The following is a 26798-nucleotide window of genomic DNA, read 5'->3' as shown; positions in this document are numbered from 1 at the left end:
TTGCGAGATACAAACACACAATTGCGAGAAAAAGTCTGAATTGCGAGGAAAAAAGTTCATATCTCACAATTCTGACTTTATTTTTTACAATTGTGGATTATATCCCGCAATTAACTCACAATTGTGCGTTTATATCTCACAGTTCTTAGAAGAAAGTCGCAATTGTGGGAAAAAAAATGAGAATTGCGAGATAAAAAGTCTCATTTACCTTTTTTATTTTTTAATCAGTGGTGGAAACTGGCTTCCATACAAAACAGTTCTTAAGTCGGTGGGTTCTGATTTAAGAGGACAACAGGGCATGGACTTTTTCACTGGAGGAAGTGATATCATGCTTTTGGCTAGAAGTGATGTTAAAGTTAAAAATGTCTTAATGATCGATTTGTTTTTTTTACAAACACATCTTTTCACTTCACAAGGCATTAATTGATGGACTGGAGTGGTGTGGATTACTTGTGGATTATTGTGATGTTTTTATCAGCTGTTTGGACTCTAATTCTGACGGCACCCATTCACTGCAGAGGATCCATTGGTAAGCAAATGACATAATGCTACCTTTCTCCAAATCTATTTTGATGACGAAACAAACTCTTCTACATCTTGGATGCCCTGAGGGTGAATACATTTACAGCAGATTTTCATTTTTGGGTGAATTATTCCTGGATGCTCTATATGTGAAATACCAGGCTATTTGATATGATCCGTCAGCCAGTCTGGCTTTGCATGTGGCATTAGATCAGAGCAACCCCAGGACAATTTTAAATGTTTAGAAGTCAACCCCCCTCGGCTTGTAAATATCAGTGCGATCACCAACCCCTGACAGCTGACCAGAGAGATAAAGATAATATATTCCGTATGAGAGTCACCTTGCTCATCAAGCCAACTCACGTCAAGCCAGCTCCATCATAGTAAATGCGCCAACTGACTACTTATCACATGTATTCTGCTATAAAAAGAGAGCAGAAGTATGTACTCTGGAATTAATGTGATTTATATATCGCTAGCTCATATGATGGAGCATGTCTGCCTTTAAAGTGGAGGACACAAGGGCGAATTTCTGCTTTATGTGTCCCTCTAAGGACGGAGTCACAGTGCACAAAACCATTGATCCAGTGAGCGCAGCTTTCAGTGGGATTTACTCTGTAATTAAAACTTTTACGAGATCATAACGTTTTATCAGGTGCTTAATATTCATTCCCAACTTTATGGTTTTGCAGCTCTTGTTAAAAGATGAAGTGGACAATAGGACGTGGAGATATTAAAAATATCGTAATGGTCATGCTTTGTTTTTGTTATGCAAATCTCAGTTGACTCGGCCATTCAAAGCAATGCATAATTACTGAGTTTTTTTAAAAACGCCCTTCTCTATGGCATATATTACAAACAAGTAATCAAAATGCACAGCTCTACTGTACGTCCCTAAGGCAGCTAGACTTTTTAAACACTGTCGTGGACTGGTTAAATGTCAACCGTGGATTTGTTCCGTGAAGGACAGCAAAATAAAGGGTTTAGATTGTTTGCTGTGAGTCGGAGGGATTATTTAGATGCAGCACAATGGCTTGTAATCTACCGGTCTGCAGGGAGAGCAGCTCAGAATTTGCATTATCAAGGCTCTATGAAGAGACCCGATCCCCACAAAGTCCTGTGCATCCAAAAGAGTAAATAAATAAATAAAAACGGCAAAGTTTGTGCAAATGGTAATCTGCCCCTTTGGAAAACTCTGGCTTTCAATCCACTTATTTACGGAGTTTAGCTCTAATGGTTTCAATTTTAGCTCTCACAAGTGTGAAGGAAGATATACACAGAATGACTAATGTCCAACTGGGAGAGAAAAAAAAAAGCATTTTTATTACTTCTGCACAATGTATAATTCATGCATAGAAAACTGCATCAAAGAACATGGTGACAGTCATTGGCAGAGCTTGTTTTGTGGGTGCAAACTCTATAAAATAAATCAAGTCATCAAATAGCATAACTCTGCGAAAGCAACAGTGTCACAGTTTTGCTGTGAAATCATGTATTACTATCATTGTTAAAAAAGCTATAAATGTGTTTTTTTTATTTAATTATGACACAAATAGCATTCATTTTCTGAACATTCAGAGAAAAATAGCACAAAATTGTTCATGATATGTATTACAATTAAGGTCAAACGTTTACATACACTTGCAGGATCTGCAAAATGTTAATTATTTTACCAAAATAAGAAGGATCATATAAAATGCATGTTATTTTGTTTTAGTTTTTTAATTTAATTTAGTACTGACTTGAATAAGATATTTCACATAAAAGACGTTTGCATTAGTCCGCAAGAGAAAATAATAGTTGTATTTATAAAAATGACCCCGTTCAAAAGTTTACATACACTTGATTCTTAATACTGTGTTGTTACCTGAAAGATCCACACCGGTGTTGTTTTTTTGTTTAGTGATAGTTGTTCATGAGTCCCTTGTTTGTCCTGAACAGTTAAACTGCCCGCTCTTCTTCTTCTTCAAAAAAAAATTCTTTCAAGTCACACAATTCTTTGGTGTTTCTTTGGATCTTTTCACACTGAGGACAAGTGAGGGACTCATATGCAACTATTACAGAAGGTTTAAACGATCACTGATGGTTCAGAAGGAAAAATGATGCATTAAGAGCCGGGGGTGAAAACTTTTGAACAGAATGAAGATGTGTACATTTGTCTTATTTTGCCTAAATATCGTATTTTATTTCCATTTAGTGCTGCCCTTTAGAAGCTACAGAAAATATTTTTTTTTTCCCAAAGGACAAAATAAGTCAAATTTACCCCGTTCTTCAGATTCAAAAAGTTTTCACCCCTGGCTCTTAATGCATGGTGTTTCCTTCTAAAGCATCAGTGAGCATTTGAACCTTCTGTAATAGTTGCATATGAGTCTCTCAGTTGTCCTCATTGTGAATAGATGGATCTCAAAATCATACAGTCATTGTTGGAAAGCGTTCAAATACAAAAAAATGCTGAAAAACCAAAGAATTTGTGGGACCTTAAGGATTTTTCTGAAGAACAGTGGATAGTTTAACAAACTATCAACAGTTGAACAGCGATCACTAAGCAAGTTAAAAAAAAAAAAATGGATGGATCATTCAGGTAACAATGCTGCTGTAGGAGACAGTGGGAGACAAATAATTTATTACCTCTGTACTGTATGTCCAAACAATACCAACCTTTGCTATACACAAATAACGGAGGGACAGTTCATCTGCAATGTAAATTCTGTCATTATTTATCATTGTCAACTTGTAAGATATTCTTTATTGTCCTGAACATGAAGATATTGTAAAGTGTTTTGTTTATGGAGTCCAACAACATTCATTATGGGTGAATAACAGGTTTGGAATGATACGAGGGAAGTAAATGACGACAGAATTAAATTTTTAGGTGAGTAAATGGCTTTTAGAGATAAGAATGTTCTATAGACATCACAGTTTGAAATGCACTAGTGCATGACTTATCACATTTTCTCCAACTTGACCTGTCAGTCAGTGTAACTCTGTGAAGCCTCAGACCTGACTGTTCAGTTGAAGGGAAACTAAAAGATAAAGTCACAGGTGGACACAGCAGCTTGTGCAGGTGTTAGTTAAGTTCCCCCCAGTCACCTGAATAGATCAAATAGTCATATCAAACTGACAGAAGCGCACATTTCTTGATCCCAGCTCAACTCCGGTCTTCGTCTTTCCCACAGGTTGGCTTTGAGCAGTTTCTCTAGGATGAGCTCCAACTGCTCAGATGAGTTTTTCCAGGCCACAAACCATGCGGAACAGACCTTTCGAAAGATGGAGACCTATCTTCAGCACAAGCAGCTGTGTGATGTGCTTTTGATAGCTGGAGATCACAAGATCCCTGCACACAGGTGAGTCTCCACCAAATCAAGTCTTCTTACTGTCAAACGTCCTACTTTCACTGCAGAGACAGACAGATCAACAGGGCAGAAGGGAACGCTGCTTGAAATGCAGTGCAGTACTTCTCCAGAAATCAATTGAAAAGTGAGTAAATTCACATTCATTATTCTTAGACAAAATCAAAGTTTTAGGCATCTACTTAAAAGTAAATGCTAGTAAAGATTATATTTAACTTTTAATTAACAGTAGAGGAATGGTTTACCTAATAATAATTATTCAGAATTATGACGACTTTTACAGAACATGAAAGGAGAAATTTTGAAAATGCAATAAATGTGGACTGGAACTTTCAAGTTTCATTTAGGCTGCACAAATTCCATAAAAGTGTTGCTTATAATTCATGTGCTGTATTCTTATATAGTCTTTTGAAGTCATGTCTTTGTTTGAGAAACGGAACAAATGGTTTGAAAATGAATATACCTGCAAGCAGTGATTACTGGGGTTCAAGCACTTTAAGGCATTTAAGCACATATGAAAAAAGATATTATTTAGCAAGTCTATAACCACCTAAATTAATTATCTAAAAAAGCATTTTTGGCAAATCCAGGTAATTTACAATAGAAACACTGTGTTTTTTAACGTCTATGACTGTTATAGCGCCAGCTGTGGTCTGATCTCTTCAAAACTTTGCATGCTTGTTTAGAATCACCTGTCGCAGATGCTCACCAGGTTTGTGAAGTTTTGAGTTTTCCTTTAGGCTTTGTAGGATTTTGGGTAAATTTGGACATGCCCCTTTTCTAAATGAACATGTTATAGCTTTCCAAAGAGTAAATTTCAACATTTTTTGATAATTATAAAATTAGAGAGTTTTTTTTCCAGATTGAGTTTCAGATGGAGTTTTAGGCATTTTAGTAAAAGTGGCCTGCCCCTTTTAAACGTTTTGACGAGTTTTCTGCACTGGTTTGGTTCCGATCGGGCGAAAACCTAGGACAAGTTTGCAAAAGTAGTTTTTTCAAAAAATACAAAATACCCGAATATTTCGCCAGAATCACGATCAAATCTGAGGCATGCATTTTGTCTGATGTGTGCCAAGGATTCTAAGACACTTGAGCCTGCAACTGACGGTTTAGGAGTTATGAGTGATTTCATACTTTTGATCGCTGTAGTGGCCCCTTCAGGCCGATTGGGGCCATCTTTGGTGACATTGTAGACGGTGTGAGTACTACCATCCCTCCAAGTTTCAAGTCTCTACGACTTATGGTTTGATCTGCACAATCAATTTTATGTGGAGATTGCTAATCTTTGGCCATTCTAACATTTACAATAGGCTTTCAGTGCTATATGCTTGAACCCCTAATCATCATTTACACACCTTTAACACTTCAATGTTTCTTCAAAACACAAATGAAGCCTCATTAGTTCTCGTGAATCGGGCAAGAATGGTTGAGCTTATGTTTACAATGATTAAATTGCTCAAATCATACTGGATTACCAATAAAATGTCTTTTGTATTTTTTTTTTATATGTGAAAGTTTTGGTTGAGCGGACGGTATATGGATAAAAAGAATGAATGATTTTCAGTTAATTAATGATTTTTGGTCTATATCTCACACAATAGCATGGCTTCAGAAAACTAGAAATATAGCACACATGGACCATGTTCATTAAATTTTTTGGTGTTTCTGCATTCTTTTTGAAGCTTGAAAGATCAAGGCAAATTCATTGAAATTTAATGGAAAAGGGCGATGAGCACATTGTTCAAAAATCAAAAGTCTTTGGATTTGGAGCAACATTACAGAAAACAGAAGTTTCATTTTGTGTGAACTGTTCCTTTAAGGACAGATATGCAAATGGTAGCATCAAGAAGTGTCAAAACTGTGCTGCACGCTCCATTTCAAACTACGGAGCGTGTTGAACTTTCTTCAAGGATTCTAAAACAGTGTTTATTTAAAGAAATCTCTCGGCCGCTGAGTGTTTTGATGCTATTCTGTTGAAAAATTCTCTGTAGCCAAATCTCTACTGCGTGTCCCAGTTTGACACTGAGCTCAATCAGCATCATCCCAGAGCTGCATGAAACAACCTGGTGAAAATAGCTGCGCTCAGATAAATCTTTTTGTGGGGAGGAATTTTCTACGAAGACGGCTCTCGAGAAGTTGTTTGAGCCGGTCTTGAAGTATGCAGCCGCATATATAAACTGTTTGCACGATTTTTTGCAGACTTGTGCTGAGCGCGGTTTCAGACTACTTCGCTGCCATGTTCACCAATGACGTGAGAGAGGCAAAACAAGAAGAAATTAAAATGGAGGGCGTGGATCCTGAGGCGTTGCGAGCACTGGTTAATTTTGCATATACTGGTGAGTATCTGCATTCCATAAATATGCTGAATACAGCAGAAGTGTCTCTCCTCTCAGTTTTTGTCAATGCTGGTGGGCAAAACACTAATTTACAAACCCAAACTAACTGTTTAACATTCTTCAGTCTACACAGGTTAATCATGCCATTTTGTTCCTCAAAAAGTTTCTTGCATATTTCACTCTTTTCTCCAAATGTACAGGAGTCCTGGAGCTAAAAGAGGAGACGATTGAAAGTCTTTTAGCTGCAGCTTGTCTCCTCCAGCTCACACAAGTTATTCAGGTCTGCTGTAACTTTCTGATGAAACAACTGCACCCATCCAACTGCCTGGGGATCCGTTCGTTTGCCGATGCTCAGGGATGCATGGATCTTTTGAACGTCGCTCACAACTACACTATGGTAGGACCTGGCTTACAAACTAGCTTATTATAAATTAACTAAACATTGCTAGTTGCTGACCTTTCGCAGTAATCTCAACCGTAGTGATGGTAAAATTACAATCAAATGATGTTTATACAGGTCCTTCTCAAAAAATTAGCATATTGTGATAAAGTTCATTATTTTCTGTAATGTACTGATAAACATTAGACTTTCATATATTTTAGATTCATTACACACAACTGAAGTAGTTCAAGCCTTTTATTGTTTTAATATTGATGATTTTGGCATACAGCTCATGAAAACCCAAAATTCCCATCTCAAAAAATTAGCATATTTCATCCGACCAATAAAAGAAAAGTGTTTTTAATACAAAAAAAGTCAACCTTCAAATAATTATGTTCAGTTATGCACTCAATACTTGGTCGGGAATCCTTTTGCAGAAATTACTGCTTCAATGCGGCGTGGCATGGAGGCAATCAGCCTGTGGCACTGCTGAGGTGTTATGGAGGCTCATGATGCTTCGATAGCGGCCTTAAGCTCATCCAGAGTGTTGGGTCTTGCGTCTCTCAACTTTCTCTTCACAATATCCCACAGATTCTCTATGGGGTTCAGGTCAGGAGAGTTGGCAGGCCAATTGAGCACAGTAATACCATGGTCAGTAAACCATTTACCAGTGGTTTTGGCACTGTGAGCAGGTGCCAGGTCGTGCTGAAAAATGAAATCTTCATCTCCATAAAGCTTTTCAGCAGATGGAAGCATGAAGTGCTCCAAAATCTCCTGATAGCTAGCTGCATTGACCCTGCCCTTGATAAAACACAGTGGACCAACACCAGCAGCTGACATGGCACCCCAGACCATCACTGACTTCAGGCATTTTGGCATTTCCCTCTCCCCAGTCTTCCTCCAGACTCTGACACCTTGATTTCCGAATGACATGCAAAATTTGCTTTCATCCGAAAAACGTACTTTGGACCACTGAGCAACAGTCCAGTGCTGCTTCTCTGTAGCAGTGTTGTTTTTGACAACCATCTTAGATTTAGTCTTAGTCTTAGTCTTTTGGACTAAAATGCTTCTTAGTTTTAGTCAAATTTTAGTCACTTCTATATGTGATAGTTTTAGTCCAATTTTAGTCGACAAAGTCAAAAAGGTTTTAGTCTAGTTTTAGTCAAAAAAAGGTTTTAACAAATTAATGTAGGTCAGTAAGTATTTTGCTGTTGGGTAGTGTCACTTATAAGTTCTGAAAATAGCAGATCTATAGTTCAACACAATGTGAGCTTCCGGATCGACTATTTTCACTAATAATTACAATAATGAAGGAATGTTTTAGAACATAAAAGACAAAAAAGGATGGAATGCTAAAACGGCTTGCCATACTAGTATAGCAAAGAGTATTTAATGCTAAAACGGCTTGCCATAGCGTCAGATACTTTTTAAGTTTTAATTGGCATGCACAATAAGCGGAAATGTCATGCATTTTAAACGTCTGACGGACCACCCACTAACATTTTCGTCTATTCTCGTCTCGTCAACGAAAACTCACACACGTCTCGTCATGTTTTAGTCATCAACGAGCCATTTTTATCTCGTCATCGTCTCCTTATCGTCATGAAAAAAAGTGGCGTCAACGAAATGATTTCGTCATCGTCATCGTTGACGAAAACAACACTGCTCTGTAGCCCAGGTCAGGCGCTTCTGCCGCTGTTTCTGGTTCAAAAGTGGCTTGACCTGGCGCCTGTACACGGTGGCTCTGGATGTTTCTACTCCAGACTCAGTCCACTGCTTCCGCAGGTCCCCCAAGGTCTGAAATCGGTCCTTCTCCACAATCTTCCTCAGGGTCTGGTCACCTCTTCTCGTTGTGCAGCGTTTTCTGCCACACTTTTTCCTTCCCACAGACTTCCCACTGAGGTGCCTTGATACAGCACTCTGGGAACAGCCTATTCGTTCAGAAATTTCTTTCTGTGTCTTACCCTCTTGCTTGAGGGTGTCAATGATGGCCTTCTGGACAGCAGTCAGGTCGGCAGTCTTACCCATGATTGCGGTTTTGAGTAATGAACCAGGCTGGGAGTTTTTAAAAGCCTCAGGAATCTTTTGCAGGTGTTTAGAGTTAATTAGTTGATTCAGATGATTAGGTTAATAGCTCGTTTAGAGAACCTTTTCATGATATGCTAATTTTTGGAGATTTTTGAATTTTGGGTTTTCATGAGCTGTATGCCAAAATCATCAATATTAAAACAATAAAAGGCTTGAACTACTTCAGTTGTGTGTAATGAATCTAAAATATATGAAAGTCTAATGTTTATCAGAACATTACAGAAAATAATGAACTTTATCACAATATGCAAATTTTTTGAGATGGACCTGTATACTGCAATTTCACGGGAGTTGAAGTTGAGAATGACTGTGTTGTAGAATCCTAATGATTATCTGGTTCTGCATTACAGTAATCTCTTGTATATTTACAGATTAACTAGTGTAATGTCTACAGTACTACGCTGGCGATGTTCCCAGCATGCACTCTGGCATGAATAAATTATGTGGTGGCATTGTTATACTATTTGCTGTTTGCTGTTGTTGTTTTAGCTGTCTCTTTTGATTTATTTCATAACATTCAGAGGCATTTCATGTTATTCTTGATGATTGTCAGTCTCATTGGGTTTTAGTGTTGATATCTAATACTAAAGGTTCACAGAGATAACAACCAGTCTGGGAATATTTATAGTATGAGATATCAACACTTGGCATACAAAACCAAGTGCTGACAATAAACAAGCATCATTTTTCAATGGTAAGCATCCTCCCACCAATTTTAGAAGGATATATTGCAATGAAATATTTCATTTGTAATGCATAATATTTCCACATACAGTTATATAGGTACTCTATTATAGATGACAATTATTATTTATCTAGCTTATTCTCTCCATGTAACACAGCGTTTTGTACCACTATTACTTTGGCAGGAAGAAAATATAATTAAATACAATTTATATTCAGAAGTATTTGAATAGTAAGATTTTTATTTTTTTTGTGAATAATTCTCTGCTGCTCACCAAGCCTGCATTTATTTCATCCAAAGTACAGCAAAAGCAGTAATAATGCACAATATTTTAACTATTTTAGCATCATTACTCCAGTCTTCAGTGTCACATGATTCTTCAGATCACTACTTTGCTGTTCAAGAAACATTTTTTTTATTATTATTGTGATCAATATTTAAAACAGTACATTTTTTTCAAAATTCTTTGAGTAGAAAGATTCAAAGATTTAGCATTTTGTAACATTATACAGTATACCATTCAAAAGCTTGGAGTCAGTATCATTTTTTTTTTACAAATGTAATGATAGAAATTAATACTTATATTTAGTAAGGATGCTTTAAATTGTTCAAAACTGATGATAATGACATTTATGATGTTACAAAAGATTTCTATTTCAGATAAATGCTGTTCTAGTCATCAGAAAAACCTGAAAAAAATCTACTTGGCTGTTTTCAACATATTAATGTTCTTTTAACAGCAAATCAAAATATTTGAATGGTTTCTGAAGGATTGTGTGACTGGAGTAATGCTAAAAATTCAGTTTTGAAATCACTGAAATAAATTAAGTTTTAAAATATATTCAAATAAAAAGCAGTTATTTTAAATAGTACAAATATTTCACAATGTTGCTGCTTTTGCTGTACTTTGGATCAAATAAATGCAGGTTGGTCAGCAGAAGAGACTTCTTAAAAAACTTTATAAATCTTACTGTTCAAAAACTTTTGACTAGTAGTATTTCTGTGTCTGTTATGGTAAAAAATGTCCTATTATGCTTTGATTTCACAGTAAAATCCTGAACAATATGTACTATAACTACTACGAAACCCATATGATTTTCTTTCTTCTGTGGAACACAAAAGGTTTTTTTAAGCTTCCTTTTGTAGCTTTTTCCATACAAAGAAAGTAAATCATGATCAGAACTGTCAAGCAATTTTCAATGCAAGATTTGAGTGAATCACAGACCAAAATGAATATGATTTCAAAGTGCTTAGAATGTTGTGCATAAGACACATGGGACTGCTTTAAGAAACCTTTTTTTAATCTATTTTCAAGCTTGACCACTCCTGTTTTTCATTTACTTTCATAGATAGCAGCATGAGCATTCTTCATAACATGTCTTTATGTTCTCTACAACTCTACAAGTGTTACATTGATGAATGAGAACTTTCATTTTATAGTGAACTATCATTAAAACTAATAATTATCAACCTGCATATTAAAAGATACCACAGGTTTTAAAGCCTTGTCTTACATAAAGAATTCCAAGCATAAAATTACGTGATTTGACATTTTGTATCTCAGCATGCGGTCAGTTTAAAGGGTTGCGCCAAGCTCTTTGATGTGTGAGAAATATATAGCGAAAGCAGCTTCGGTTAAATAATGGCAATGCATTAAGTATTCTCAGGAGCCCAGGGATCCACAGAACACATTTGCTTGATGGGCATTTCTCTGCCCAAGTGCGGAAACAACTTAGGAAGATAGCCGTTATCTCCTGAAGGACATCTGCACGGGTTGTTTACAAAGGGCTTTCCAGAGCAGAGAGGTTAATCTAATCAGAGGACACAAGCAGGAAAATTTCCTGTTCGGTCGCTGCGGTAATGAACACAGCGCTAACAGAGCTTCCTGGTTGGCTCGCCGTGGTGTTCAGATTAAAAACTTCTATTTTGATAAGCTTGTTTTTCCTCCTTTCTGTCTCATCCTCATTGTGAGAAGCTGCAGACTTGCATGAGTTAATGTCTTAGTTCAAGATGTCTATGGCCTGTAGCGTGCTGGAAGTCTAGGTGTTTTCTTTTGAATGTAAGAGGCAGATGAGACGGAGCTTAGATAAATGACTGACAACACAAACACTGCTCTAGGTCAGATTTCCTCTCATGAATACATTAGTTTTGGCGCAACCCATTCAGTTCTCACATCCTCCCTTACAATTTAACCCATTTAGGTCTTACGGAGTTGTGCATCTCACACTAATATTGCTGCAGGACCTGTTCCGCTAAAATATATGCCCACGAGAGGCTTCTAAATGAATGCAGTTTGCAGTGAAACAGAATTAATGTATTCAATTAATTGCCAGGGTGCTTGTGATGGTAATTGCGAATAATGAATCTATATCAATGTCACCAGAAGAAGTAGAGTTTAAATCTATTGAGGAGGGGCTGAAAATCAATGCATGGTACTCATTTAATTATGTGTGTCTGAAGCTAAGCTTCGAGAGCCTGTGCACGGCTTTAGCGGAGACGCTGCTGTTTAGGTCTGATTAATGATCAATAGGATGTTTACTGCCCTTATTTGCAACAGAATCAATGGGGATTACTTCTGATGCACAAAGGAAACTCTAGAAGTGCCATAAGTAATGAACAAGCTTGTTAGCGAGATTTCCGGCATCCTCTTCGCATGCTACAAGTTGAACCTCGCAAAACGTTTTATCAGAGAGCAACCTCGGATGTCCTTGTGGACGCGCCGGAGCAGATCATTATATCGCTCAGATGAATGGAGAACAAGACCTATGTGAAAGGCCAATTTTTTTTTGCAGTTATTAGATTCTCCGTAATGGCTAATTCAAAACGAGATGTTATATTCTGTGTCAGTGCCATGTGCTTGTTATATCGTGCTGTATCAAATACTGTTTCAGGTCCAAACCATCTCAACAGACATTATTGATCAATAAGGCACACCTTTAAGCTAAACTTTGGCATGCACTACAATCGCCAGACACATCCTTTGTCTTAGCCATGACTGTCCACAAACCAACAGCAGAGAGCTTCTGTTTTTCACCTGTTGAGTTGATTAAAACAGCTGTTCCCAATGAATCAGGGTAATTAGGATGCTTTAGAACAGCTTGGACTATTTGGAATGGTATAGAACTTTGGATTTTCCCATAGACTGTGACAGTTTGCAAAGGGTATTAATCATTTTGGACATGCCACTTTTTGTTCAAATGTAAATAAAAGGTGAGTAATATTTTTTCCACAATGATGCCTCTTGTACATCGTCTTGTTATCTTTTGGGAGAAGCCTGTGTCATTTCTGGTCAAAAAAACAAACTTGCTGGTTGAAAAAAAGTAACTAAGTCAGAATTTTGGGTATTAATAATTTTGGGATTGACTGTATATATTACAAATAATAAAATATGACCAATATTTATGCAATAATTTGGCATTTTAGGATTTGCCATTAATGTTGCATTACACAGATTTATAATATGTGACCCTGGAACACTAAACAAATCATAAAGGTAATTTTTTTTGAAAATTTAGATTTATACATTATCAGAAAAAAATAAGAGGTTTGTTAGTATGGGACAATATTTGGCTGAGATGCAACTATTTGAAAATCTAAAATTCTGAAATATTTCTCTAAATATTGAGAAAACGTCTTTAAAGTTGTCCAAATAAAGTTCTCAAAAATTAGATTTTGATATATTTACGGTAGGGAATTTACAAAATATCTTCATGGAACATGATGTTTACTTAATATCCTAATGATTTTTGGCATAAAAGAAAAGTTGATCATTTTGACCCATACAAATGTATTGTTGGCTATTGCTGCAAATATACCCGTGCTACTTAAGACTGGTTTTGTGGTCCAGAGTCACATATAACTAATTGCTTATTAATATTTCAGGAACACTTTCTAGAGGTTATTCAGAATCAGGAGTTCCTCTTGCTGCCCACAACGGAAATAGTCAAGCTTTTGTCCAGTGATGACATCAACGTTCCAGATGAAGAAACCATTTTCCAAGCACTGATGATGTGGGTTCGCTATGATGTGCAGCACCGGCAGCAGGATCTAGGAGTGCTGTTGGCATATATTCGACTTCCGCTTTTACCACCACAGGTTGGCCAATAACATTCATATGAGACTCTTGGAAAGAAAAAATGTTTCTTTTATTACAATTTAAAGGATTACTCCACTTCCAAAATAAAAATGTCCTGACAATTTACTCACCCCAATGTCATCCAAGATGTTCATGTCTGTCTGTCTTCAGTCGCAAATAAATTATGTTTTTTGAGGAATACATTATAGGATTTTTCTCCATATAGTTGACTTCAATGGTGCTTAACAGATTAAAGGTTAAAAATACAGTTTCAGTGCAGCTTCAAACAGCTCTAAATGATCCCAGCTGGGGAATAAGGGTATTATCTAGCGAAATGATCAGTTATTTAAAAAAAAATTAGAATTTATATACTTTTTAATGTCAAATGGTCATCTTGTCTAGCTCTGTGATATGCATGCGTGCTCTGTGCACTCCGGATCAATACAGTTGGGTATGTCGAAAAATTCACATCACATTTTCTTCTCCCTGCAGAAGTACCGACCCAGTGTTTTCAAAGTAAACAGTGTTCAGAGTATGCATGTGCATCGCAGAGCTAGACAAGATGAGCATTTGTGGTTAAAAAGTGTATAAATGTGATTTTTTTTTTTTTTTATAAAGAAAATGATAGATCGTTTCGCTAGATAAGCCCCTTATTCCTCGGCTGGGGTCATTTAGAGCCCATTAAAGCTGCATTGAAACTGCATTTTTAACTTTCAATCCGTTGAGCACCATTGAAGTCCACTATATGGAGAAAAATCCTCGGTTGTTTTCCTCAAAAAACTTGATTTCTTTGCGCATGAAGAAATAAAGACATGAATATCTTGGATGACGTGGGGGTGAGTACATTATCAGGAAATTTTTATTCTGAAAGAGGAGAAATGCTTTAATTTGCTGATCTCATATTTAAATGTTAGTCTTCAACATTCTTTTGTTGATGTTAATGCACTATTTTTTGGATTTAGCTTCTTGCTGATCTGGAAAACAATAAGATGTTTTCAGAAGACCTGGAATGCCAGAAGCTCCTGATGGAAGCCATGAAGTACCATCTTTTGCCAGAGCGCCGTCCAATGCTACAGAGCCCAAGAACCAAACCACGGAAATCCACTGTTGGATCGCTTTATGCCGTTGGAGGCATGGACGCCTCTAAAGGTGGACATTTATTTAGTTTTTTTTTTAACAGCCTCTTGCTGCTATAAAAAAAATATACATTTTGTACCATAAAATTTAGGTCATCATATTTGATAGCCATTAGCATACACTTAAAAATAAAGGTGCTTTAAAGGGTTCTTTCAAGCGATGCCAAAGAAGAATCATTTTTGGTCCACAAAGAACTATTCAGTCAAAGGTTCTTTAAAGAACCTTTTTTTTTTTTTTTTACTTTTTTATAATCTGAAGAACCTTGAAACAGAAAGGTTCTTCAGATGTTAAAGGTTCTTTATGGAACCATTTAGACAGAAAAGATTATTTTATGGCATTGTGAAACACCTTTATTTTTAAGAGTGTAGCAGCATACAACTATAAAACTAAATGCGTCTCTGTCTACTTCTAGGGTCTACAACAATAGAGAAATACGACCTTCGCACAAACAGATGGATACAAGTTGGTATCATGAATGGGCGAAGACTTCAGTTTGGGGTGGCAGTGATCGATAACAAACTCTACGTGGTTGGAGGAAGGGATGGACTCAAGACCTCAAACATGGTGGAGTGCTACAACCCAATCACTAAAGTGTGGTCCACCATGCCACCAATGTCAACCCACAGACATGGATTAGGTAAATGCGGCAGTCAGTTTGTGTAATCTTATTACACAGCATATATGAATAATTGTTATGCAGTAATGTTTAGTAATTAATTTTGCTCCTTATAAACATGCTATAAGGTTATTAAATTACCTGACCCACAAGCATTAAACAACAGTCCTCAATGTATGAACACTTTAAAAGTCTTATTAGTCATTAACAAAAATGACATAATTTAACAGATCAGTAATTTATAAACATTTAAATATGAATAAATTAAAAATGATCTTGATCAAACATTAATGACGTCCAACGTATTTGAACTAATCTCTAATATAAAAAAGGCACTACACTCTTAAAAATAAAGGTGCTTTAAAGGTTCTTCACAGCGATGCCATAGAAGAACCATTTTTGGTTCCACAAAGAACCATTCGGTCAAAGGTTCTTTAAAGAACCATCTCTTTCTTGCCTTTTTATAATCTGAAGAACCTTCTTTCGCCACAAAGAACCAAAGGTTCTTCAGATGCTAAAGGTTCTTTATGGAACCATTTAGATAAAGTTTCTTCTATGGCATCGTGAAGCACTTTTATTTTTAAGAGTTTACCTCACATTTATAATGGCAGTGTGTATGCTGTATTTTATAAGGCTTTGCTTATTAATATTAACGAAGCCATGTTCACCCAGAAGACCTAACTTGTTAGCTGAAAGGAATATGTTCATAATAAGCTGGTGAAGAAGGAGGAATCCTACTATTATGAGGGCATAGTTCATGAATGAATATTTATTAATTTACTTGACTAATTGGCTTTACTTTCTAGGTTACCAAGCCATGTCTGCATGACTCAATTAATAGTCACGCACCATACAATATCGGTTACATTGATATTCACACATGATGTGTTTTGGTTCAATAATAGCTAGACAGAGCGTAATGGAACAGATCACAGACGTCTCCGCAGGCGTTTTGAAATATTTTGACTCTTGACACACTTAGAAACGGTTCAATAGCGCAAGATGCTGAAAAGCAGCCAAACGCGACTGAACAGAAAAGACGCCCCTGCAGATTACAGCCTCAGGAAATTTAAGAACGTGTTGTGTCAACTGTCTTACTTTATCAAAAGCAGTCAATCACAGTGTGAAACTTAATTTGCGTATAAAGTTTGGTACTTTAGGAAGATTATGCTATTTTGGGCCTTACTTTAAAGCTAATAATGTTGACAATAATATTGCTTTTCGTTCAATCATGACCTAAATATGATTTCATTTACAATAATAAGGACTAAAAATCTGCATTAGTAACTTACTTTTCACCCCATAAGTCGCCTGGAGTAGTTTTATTTTGGGAAAATTTTACTTCTCCACATTCCACATTATAGCCTAATATTGTACTTTGTACTCCACTATATTTCATAAAAACATGACGTTATTTTGAACTGAAGAAATTGTCACTATGAGACGTAACAGTGATGTCAGATTTGTGAACTAACTGATTCTTTTCAATGAACCATGTTAAATCAGAAAATAAATCGCACTGCACGATTCAGGTTTTTCCACTGTTATGCTATATAAATACTGATTTACATCAGTTGTAATATGTGCTTATTGAGCGTGCACAAGTGAGAGAAAGCGTGTTTGTTTTATGTGAGAGTGAAGAGAATCCACCTGCGAGAGAAGAGATTTGTGCTTGCGCATTTTAATGCTTTCTCGCATTACAATAATGCTCTCTAGACATTTGTGACGCCTCAAAAGAACTATTAAAATAAGAAGAAACTCATGTCTTAAATCTGCATCAATTTGTTTTTAATTGGTTAAAATTAATGGAGAATATCATGTTTTTCCATGTGCGCTCGGTCATTTTTGTCGATGAGGTCCACACATCCTTTGCCGCAAAAAAAAAAGTTCTTAAGAAGGCAAAAGAATGCATGCACCTTTTCTTAATATGATAATTAAAAACCAACAGACTGATGAAAATGCGGGCCATTTTTTTTTTTATATGCGGCGTGTCGGAAAAGGGGTGAAAATGGTCCCCGCTGTTTTCAAGTCAACAATTTGAGTCACTGATTCAAATAATTCAGACAGAGTGAGTCTCCAGTAAAAAAATTCCCTGAATTTACAAGTCTGACTCAAAATGAGCCAAGTATGGGAGATCCTTGAAATCGGAGTGCACGTTAAAGTACAGATACTTGAAAATTGTATCTGTACTTGCAGTAACAAAGTAGATACTGCCCACCACTGAAAAGCTGTGTTCTCATTGCATTTGCAACATGTTGACCAGCAGGTTTCACAAGCTTATGTTTAGCATATTTAGTACAGATGCATTCTATCCACCTTTTTCTTCAACGTGGAAGTAAGCTTGTGGGTGAGACTTCCATTTCATTATCCGCTATAGGGAAATAATGTAAAGAATAACAACTTGCAGTAAACGGTAAAACTGTTTGCACTATAAACCAGTGTTTTCATAATTAAAATAATACAATATGCAAAGACACCAATCCAAGCCAGACCCATAAAACTTACAAATGGCTGTGGCTACTCTTGCAGGAAGTAAGAGGTGGATAAAATAAAATGAATAGTAATCGTTTTGTAGTAGTGGTGTTTGCTTTCATGACAAGGAGTGTAAGCACCAAATACACTAAAAAATTTTATTTAGTTCATTATAAAACAAAGGGAAAACGTATTGCTGTGCATCTACTTTGATATACATGCCAAAGGCAAACCAGTGTGGGCATAAAAAACAAACAAACAAAAAAAACATACTGTATCTGTAACACCGGTGCCTCAAGAAATAACCGGATGGTCAAACATCAAAACAACTCTGTATAAATTAACAAAGGCAATCTGGGCTGCACATAAAAATGTATATAAAAAATATTGCAGGTAATTTCAACTCAGAGGCGAAAATGCACTGTACAATAATCCCATAAAACTGACACTCAAAGGATGCTCATTGAGGCCTATAAAGTGCACTGCAATATCATAACCAAAATGTCGGTCAAGGGACGATTTATATGTCAGGACCCCAAAAGCGACAGCCAGAGATTTATAACAGAAACACAAGAGACCCTTGCTGTAAAGGGAGCAGCGAGATGCACCATGAATACTTAATGCTTACCACAGCGTCATAGGGCTCTTGTCCTCAGGGTCGCACCAGGAGAATGTCTTAAAAAGGAAAAGCTCTTGATGTTCATTGAAATTAATTCCATCGTATTACCATTTAAAATTTTGACATTTGCCAATTTCAATACATCGCAAAGGCAAAGACACTTGGTATTGAACTGTGCATTTGTCTGATGTATGGTGTGCGCTGCCAAAGGCTGAGCCCAGACTTACTTTTTGTTTTATTTATTTATTTATTTGTTCGAAAAGGAATTGCTGTGCTAGAGGGGCCCATGTATGCAGTGGGAGGCCATGACGGATGGAGCTATTTGAACACAGTAGAAAGGTGGGACCCCCAGGCGAGGCAGTGGAATTATGTGGCCAGTATGTCCACACCGCGCAGCACCGTTGGCGTCACTGCTCTCAATGGAAAGTAAGGAATTCATTTAGTCTTATTTTCTTTTTTGAGCTACTGTAGAATTTTAAAACACTTACATGTATGCATTTAGCTTTTATTCGAAGCAACATACAAAAGAAGAACAAAGCAATTTGTCAGAGTTAATTGCTGAAAAATCACTCTACACCCTTACCTCATTTAGTATAAGCAGATCTATGAATACGCAAATTAGTCCTGCCTCCACTCATTTATAATTGAGTGGAGAAAAAAGTGCTCTTCCTTACAGATTAACTGAAAAATCTAGAATTAAACTTGTGGTGAAAATCAAGTTTTCACGTCTGTCTGGTGTTTTTAATATGATTAAAGATAAACCATGTGTAAATTTAGTCAACACCATGTGCTTAGCATTTTCTCTTTAAAGCTGCAGTGTACCAAAGACCGTCTCAATAATGCAGTTTGAAACGGTCTGTTTACTACCGTCACAAACATCTTCCCAAACCCATCAACTTTCATTTCATGTTTTCAGTTATATATCCGACGTTATAGAGTGTGATATATGGGCCATTCTGCAGAATTGGTCCAAACTGCTGTCCCACAACCAAAAAACACATTTAAAAAGCATTTAAGGTAGAAGTTCACTTCCAGAACAAAAATTTACAGATAATGTACTCACCCCCTTGTCATCCAAGATGTTCATGTCTTTCTTTCTTCAGTCGTAAAAAAAAGATTTTTGAGGAAAACATTATAGGATTTTCTCCATATAGTGGACTTCTATGGTGCCAGTGAGTCTTTAAAAAATCCCAAATGTGGTTGTAAATGATCCCAGCCTGAACTTTTTTTTTTGGTTCAAGGCAATTAGGGTATGTCGAAAAACTCCTATCTTATTTTCTCTTTCAAAACCGCTATGTAGGACAATTTTGAAGTTTGTAGTTTTTCAACATACCCTAACTGCCTTGAACTGGAAAAAAAAATCAGGCAGAGAAAGACAAGAATGTTTGAGGTTAAACAGTATATAATTTGTAATAATAATAATAAAAAAAAAAAAATCAACAACTGCATTTACAACTGCATTTTGGAAGTTCAAACTCCCCCCGACTTTGAACTTCCAAAATGCAGTTTATATATGGCACCATAGAAGTCCACTATATGGAGAGACATCCTGAAAAAACATAATTTCTTTACGACTGAAGAAAGAAAGAGATGAACATCTTGGATGACAAGGGGGTGAGTACATTATCTGTAAATGTTTGTTCTGGAAGTGAACCTCTCGTTTAAGTTTTTACATCTTAGATATTTAAGGTCCTTCTATTATCTATTGAGACCCACAATATTAGTTAAACTATCAGTAAGGTTTCATCAATTATTTTATACTTTCTATTGGGAGGTGGCTGAACTCTAACCCCTAAATTTCAACTTATTTTTTTGTGTTATTCTGTAATATTGTCATTACTGAACATTGTCATCATTGTTTCGGTAGTGACAAAAGGAAACACATAATTCTCATATTTGGGGAAATAAACAATTTTAGTACAGTTATGCACTTCTTTTGTATTTTAGTAGTGTGTGATGTGGTCGCTAATAAAACATTACATGGGGATGTTTCCTCAAAAATATGTATACTGAATTCTCAACTAAGATGTTATGTAGTTTTTGATTCAGTGTATATTCAAACTAATAAATCCTTAACTTTGAAATCAGTATGATAAACCTTTTGCCTTTCTCAAAGAAAGATTTGATTAATAAATCAAATCTCATAAATTACACTTGAAATGTTTTTAAAAATGTAATTGTTATTGATGTAAGCAAAATGTTAATAGGTCAGTATAACCCTTCTAATGAAATACAGTGTATTACTGTGTTTCGGTAGTGACATTTGGGGAGAGCACAAATGTTTCAAAACTTTCTGAAAATACAATATAAGAATTAACTGCACAATTGCTAGAAATGTGTTTACTTGGATGTTATAAAATTTGCATGCATACAAATTATTTGAAAAAAAAAAAAAAATACTTTTTTTTCCCCCAAGGCATTTCCAACTTTAAACAAATTCTGTAGAATGGGCCGTATAAAATACATTACCATTGTGATATATCTGCTTGCAAACGACTCAGTATAGATTTGCCCTGCCTCTTCTTCTTTGCAATCAGTTTCTTGTTTAATTCTGGATGATTCATAGACACCGAGCACCCACACAAACAAGGAATTCTCCATGAATTTAACAGGAAAAATCATTCAATGTAATTTTGATAATCGAAAAGAGTTTTAATGGATAAAATATATGACTGCAGTGGGACTGTAAGATGTTATATTTAAATATATAAAGATAAATATAAATTTTTTTTATTTTCTAAAATCTATCAAATTGAAAAAATGTAAAAAGAAAAAGGCTTTCCTATCAATAGCAGTATGTGCAGTGTGCCGATCGCTTTCCTCCATGGATTCTCCTCATGATGAGGTCTGAATTAGGTACTGGATCCAATATACAGCGTAACCCTGGTACAGCCAGATGGGAGTTAATAGGCTCTGAGACCAAAGACCCTCTGGTGTCTTTTACATTAAAGTCACTTGAGTGGCAGGCGAGCTGCTGTTAGCTCTGTCCAAGAAAACACAGGCTGGGTTTGAATCTAGCCGAACATTGACTGATGACTCATGGGGCATTTCTGTAACCAGGTCAAAAACAAACCCTTCAAGCTACCTCTAGAGCCCGGTGTCCTACTTCTCAAAGTGATTAATTGATCGGCCTTTGAAAAGGACATACCGTAGGTATCTCTTTGAATTTCTTGTAGGACAGGGGTTCTGCCACTTCTGACCCAGAGACCCCTCGCCAAGGACTCTCAAAGACCACCTAATACAAAAATGCTTGAAATTCTTGGTGACACTGTAAAATCTCTTCCATTGTATTATGCTAGTTTCTACCCTAGATTCTCTACTGACCCTTTGCAAACAGCTTGATTGACAGGCGATCTGACCAATCAGAAAAGAGAGTAGATTAACTTGGACATAAACTTGAAAAATGATGTGTATTCACGTCTTTTAGTGCTTGAAATAAAACACGTTCTGATGTTCATTCATGTTTATTTCGTGCTTTAAGTAAATAAGATGTTCAGTTTTGTGTCGATTGATACAAGCAATAAGGCAATAATCACGACACATTAAAAAGCCACAAAATAGTATTTATTGTTTGAATTTCTTGAAAAATGACGACATATTAAAGCTGAGACCTTGTTTCATACCAGAAGTAACCTATTCTGTCTTGTCTGCCAGCGATTTGTCAGTTTCATCTTTGCTCTGCGATCTCTTTTTCACGGTGTCTGAAAATCCTTAACTAATGTTAATAAACAACTTCTGATTTTAATAATGTGTTAATAAATACTGAAAGTAACATTTAACTAAGATTATTAAATGCTGTAGAAGTATTGGTTATTCTTAGTTCATGTTAACTAATGAATCTTATTATAAAGTGCAACCAATCAGTCAGATAATAGTTATTCCTTTTAACCTTTCGAAAGACATTTTTATTTTTAAGACATTTTATACAGTTGAGGTCAAATGTTTACACCCCCTTTCAGATCTGCAAAATGCTATTTTACTAAAGAGGGATCATACAAAATGCATATTGTTTATTTAGTTTAGTGTTTACATGTAGTTCACAAGAGAAAGCTCAAAAGTTTACATCCCCTTGATTCTTAATACTGTTGTTACCTGAATGATCCACAGCTGTGTTTTTTTTTTTTTAGTTTAATGATAGAGTAGTTGTTCATGAGTCCCTTGTTTGTCCTGAACTGTCCGCTGTTCTTCAGAAAAATCCTTCAGGTCCCACAAATTCTTTGGTTTTCCAGCATTTTTGTGTATTTGAACCCTTTCCAACAATGACTGTATGATTTTGAGATTAATCTTGTCACATTAAGGACAACTGAGGGACTCATATGCAACTATTACAGAAGGTTCAAATGCTCACTGATGCTCCAGAAGGAAAACCCATGCATTAAGAGCCAGGGGATGAAAAGGTTTAAAATTTGAAGATCAGGGTAAATCATCTAAAACATATCCATTCTGTTCAAAAGTTTTCACCCCTGGCTTTTAATGCATAGGTTTTCCTTCTGGAGCATCAGTGAGTGTTTGAACCTTTTGCATGATCCCTCTTATTTTAGTAAAATAATTACCATTTTGCACAGTCTTAAAGGGAATATAAACTTTTGACCTTAACTGTACGTCATAAACGTCAAAAAAGCATATCACAAGAGCAAGTTCTAACATTTTGCTTAAAGATCCTTACGTCAATAAATAAGTAAAATGCACAGATAAAGTATTCACAATAAGACCAGTAATATACATTAAAAATAAAATAAATTGAGTACATTTTGATTTCATGCCACTTTATAAATAGCTATTTCAGAGGCCAAATAATGCCTCTAAACAAAAAAGTTCATTTGTGACACTAATGCCTGTGGTGATGCATGAGGAGATTAGTGCTCTATAATTGAATTTAAAGTCATTCAGGTTTGGCCAAAACTAGTTCTCTCAGCAGTCATCCTGGCAATGGCCCCTGCCAGATTTTTTTTCTGTCTAAATAATGGGTATACAAGTACAGGTCCTGTCTGCTTTAACAAAAAAAAAAAAACAAAAAAAAAAAACATCTTTGTTTATCTCCAGAACTATTGTTTTAATATACGTTTGCACAACATTATACCAATTAACTCAAAAAAACAAAACAAAAGTATTATAACCTTTCTTTAGCTACAACCAGGATTTGAAAAAGGAACAGTATTTTTTGGTCCAACAAAGGTACAGGCCCACATTCATGATTAAAAATACCTCATTGCACACTACCAGTCAAAAGTTTTTGAACAGTACATTTTTTTAATGTTTTTACATCAAGCCTGCTCCCAAGCCTGCATTTATTTTATCCAAATTACAACAAAAACAGGAACATTTATAAAATATTTTTGCAGTTTAAAATAACTGTTCTGTATTTGAATGTTTCAAAATGTAATTTTGTCCTGTGATTTCAGCAATTTTTAGCATCATTATTCCAGTCACATGATCCTTCAGAAATCATCCTAATGTTCTGATTTGCTGCTCAAAGAACATTTATTACATTGAAAACAGCTGAGTAGAATTTTTTCAGGTTTCTTTAAATAGGAAGTTCAAAAGAACAGCATTTATCTGGAATATAAATCTTTTGTAACATCACAAATGTCTTTATCATCACTTTTGATCAATTTGAAGGATCCTTGCTAAATAAAAGTGTTAATCTTTATAATTACCCCCCACAAAAAATGCTGACTGAAGCTTTTGAATGGTATAGCCCGTTCCCGCCACTGAATTAAAAAATAAAAAGGTTTTTGCAACTTCTCACAATTCTGATTTTTTTCTCAGAATTATAAGATATAAACTCAGAATTGTTAGTTATAAAATCAGTATTGCGAGTTATAAACTTGCAATTCTGAGAAATAAAGTCAGAATTCTGAGATTTAAACTCGCAATTCTTAGAAAGGAAGTCAGAATTGTGATATATAAACCAATGAGGCTTTTTTCTCCACAGAACTGGACTTTATAACTTGTAATTGCTAGTATATATCTCACAATTCTGAGGAAAAAAAAGTCAGAATTGCAAGATACAAAGTTGCAATTGCAAGAAAAAGTGTCAAAATTGTGAGTTTATATCTCAAAATTTTGACCTTATTTCTCGCAGTTGTGAATTTATGAGGCAATTGTGAGGAAAAAAAGTCGCAACTACCTTTATTTTGTCGGAAACAGGCGTCCTTAATAGTGTATAATGTTACAAAAGCTTTTTATTTTAGATAAATGCTGAACTTTGGATCTTTCTATTTATCAAAGAATCCTGAAAAAAAAAAAAAACTCAACTGTTTCAAATATTGATGATGATGATAATAATAAAAAAAAATTCTTAAGGAGCAAATCAGCATATTAGAATGATTTCTGAAAGATCATGTGACACTGAAGACTGGAGTAATGATGCTGAACATTTAGCTTTGATCACAGGAATAAATTACATTTTAAGATATATTCAAATAGAAAGCAGTTATTTTAAATAGTACAAATTTCACAATATTACTTTTGCTGTACTTTGGATCAAATAAATGCAGGCTTGGTGAGCAGAAGAGACTTAAAAAAAAAACATTAAAAATCTTACTGTTCAAAACTTTTGACTGGCAGTGTATACAATCAAATCTAAGAAACATCCCAGAACAGAAGTAAAAGCATATTTCTTGTCGAAGTCACGTAAAACTTTTCTGCATTTACAGGTTGTTCGCTGTAGGCGGCCGTGATGGAAGCTCCTGTCTGCGATCGATGGAATGTTTTGATCCCCACACCAATAAATGGAGCATGTGCGCGCCCATGTCGAAGAGGAGGGGAGGAGTAGGCGTGGCCACATATAACAGTTTCTTGTATGCAGTTGGAGGACACGATGCACCAGCTTCAAGCCATTGTTCACGTCTCTCTGATTGTGTGGAGAGGTAAGCTGCCACAGCACAGCATCTGGCAAGGAATCCAACGCCTGATCATAACGACAACACACACACACACACACACACACACACACACACACACACACACACACACACACACACACACACACACACACGTTTGTTTTTGTGAATTGTGGGGACATTCCATAGACGTAATGGTTTTTATACTGTACAAACCGTACTTTCTATCACCCTACACCTTCCCTACACCTAAACCTAGCCCTCACAGGAGACTGTGCATATCTTTACATTCTCAAAAAAACATTTTCTGTATGATTTATAAGCCTTTTGAAAAGTGGGGACATGGGCAATGTCCTCATAAGTCACCCTCTCCTTGTAATACCTATGTCATACCCATGTTATTACACACATTTGTGTCCTGATATGTCACAAAAACATGCCCACACACACACACACACACACACACACAAAGCAGCCTGCTGAGACCTGGCACATAGTTATGGGTGCCAAGTACTACAATTTGCAAGTTTATTTGCAAATCTGGACACACTTTACTCATTTGTGAAACCATTGTTACCTTGTCATTGAGGAATGTTGTGGGAAACCACAGAAATCTGGCGTTAGACGCCCCCTGCTGGAGATGATCTGACAGACAGCCTAAAGTTTGTAATAATTAAAATTGAAAACTTACCAAGGCTGCGTATAATTGATCAAAAATAAAGTAATTTTTGTGAATTAATTTTGTATTTAAAATACATTTTCAACTTAAATATATATATTTTTAAAGTAATGTATTCCTGTGATGCAAAACATCATTGCTCCAGTCTTCATTGTCACATGATCCTTCAGAAATCATTCTAATATGCTGTGTATCTATCTATCTATCTATATATGTGACCCTGGACCACAAAACCAGTCATAAGGTTAAATTTGACAAAACTGAGATTTATACATCATATGAAAGCTCAATAAATAAGCTTTCTATTGATGTATGGTTTGTTAGGATATAGGACAATATTTGACTGAGATACATCTATTTGAAATCAGAAATCTGAGGATGCAAAAAAATCAAAAAGACTGAGAAAATCACCTTTAAAGTTGTCCAAATTAGGTTCTTAACAATGCATATTACAAATCAAAAATTAAATTTTGATATGTTTACAGTAGGAATTTTACAAAAAATCTTCATGGAACATAAACTTTACTTAATTTCTTAATGATTTTTGGCATAAAAGAAAAAGTTTTTTTTTTGACCCATGCAATGTATTTTTGGCTATTGCTACAAATATACCCCAGCGACTTAAGACTGGTTTTGTGGTCCAGGGTCACATATATATATATATATATATATATATAGGCTATATATAATATATATATATATATATATATATAGTCTGTAAGTACTTGTGGGGGGAAAGGCTAAATGAATAATAACTGAAATAAGTACTTAAAGAACAATAAGACATCCTAATTAATATACAACGGCCGTCAGAAACTTCAACTAATTACTCTGTTATTACTTTCCATGCTGAAAGCACAATAGATTTCATTGTCAGGGATGATAATCATAGTCCTTGTGCTTTCAAAGGCTTCCATCGTCTTGATTACAGACTGGCTGCTGTTTAACCTCCATGCAATTATCTCTCATTTTATTCAGTGGCTTGTATTGAA

At 35.7% G+C, this 26798-nt stretch overlaps 1 protein-coding gene across 1 annotated transcript in view; it reads left to right on the top strand.

The window, feature by feature from the left end:
* klhl4 (kelch-like family member 4) overlaps positions 1 to 26798 on the top strand; it is a 49914-nt gene that overhangs the window by 18853 nt on the left and 4263 nt on the right. Inside the window, exons 2-9 of the mRNA XM_073820402.1 lie at positions 3699 to 3866; positions 6072 to 6208; positions 6409 to 6605; positions 13246 to 13458; positions 14401 to 14587; positions 14988 to 15212; positions 18546 to 18708; positions 24942 to 25154. Coding sequence (XP_073676503.1) covers positions 3699 to 3866; positions 6072 to 6208; positions 6409 to 6605; positions 13246 to 13458; positions 14401 to 14587; positions 14988 to 15212; positions 18546 to 18708; positions 24942 to 25154 — 1503 coding nt within the window. The remainder of the gene's footprint in view (positions 1 to 3698; positions 3867 to 6071; positions 6209 to 6408; positions 6606 to 13245; positions 13459 to 14400; positions 14588 to 14987; positions 15213 to 18545; positions 18709 to 24941; positions 25155 to 26798) is intronic.

This window comes from Garra rufa, chromosome 16, assembly GCF_049309525.1.
Source record: "Garra rufa chromosome 16, GarRuf1.0, whole genome shotgun sequence".
In the NCBI taxonomy this organism is placed as follows: Eukaryota; Metazoa; Chordata; class Actinopteri; order Cypriniformes; family Cyprinidae; genus Garra; species Garra rufa.
The sequence above is the reverse complement of the archived record's forward strand: the minus strand, read 5'-3'. Positions and strand labels throughout refer to the sequence as shown.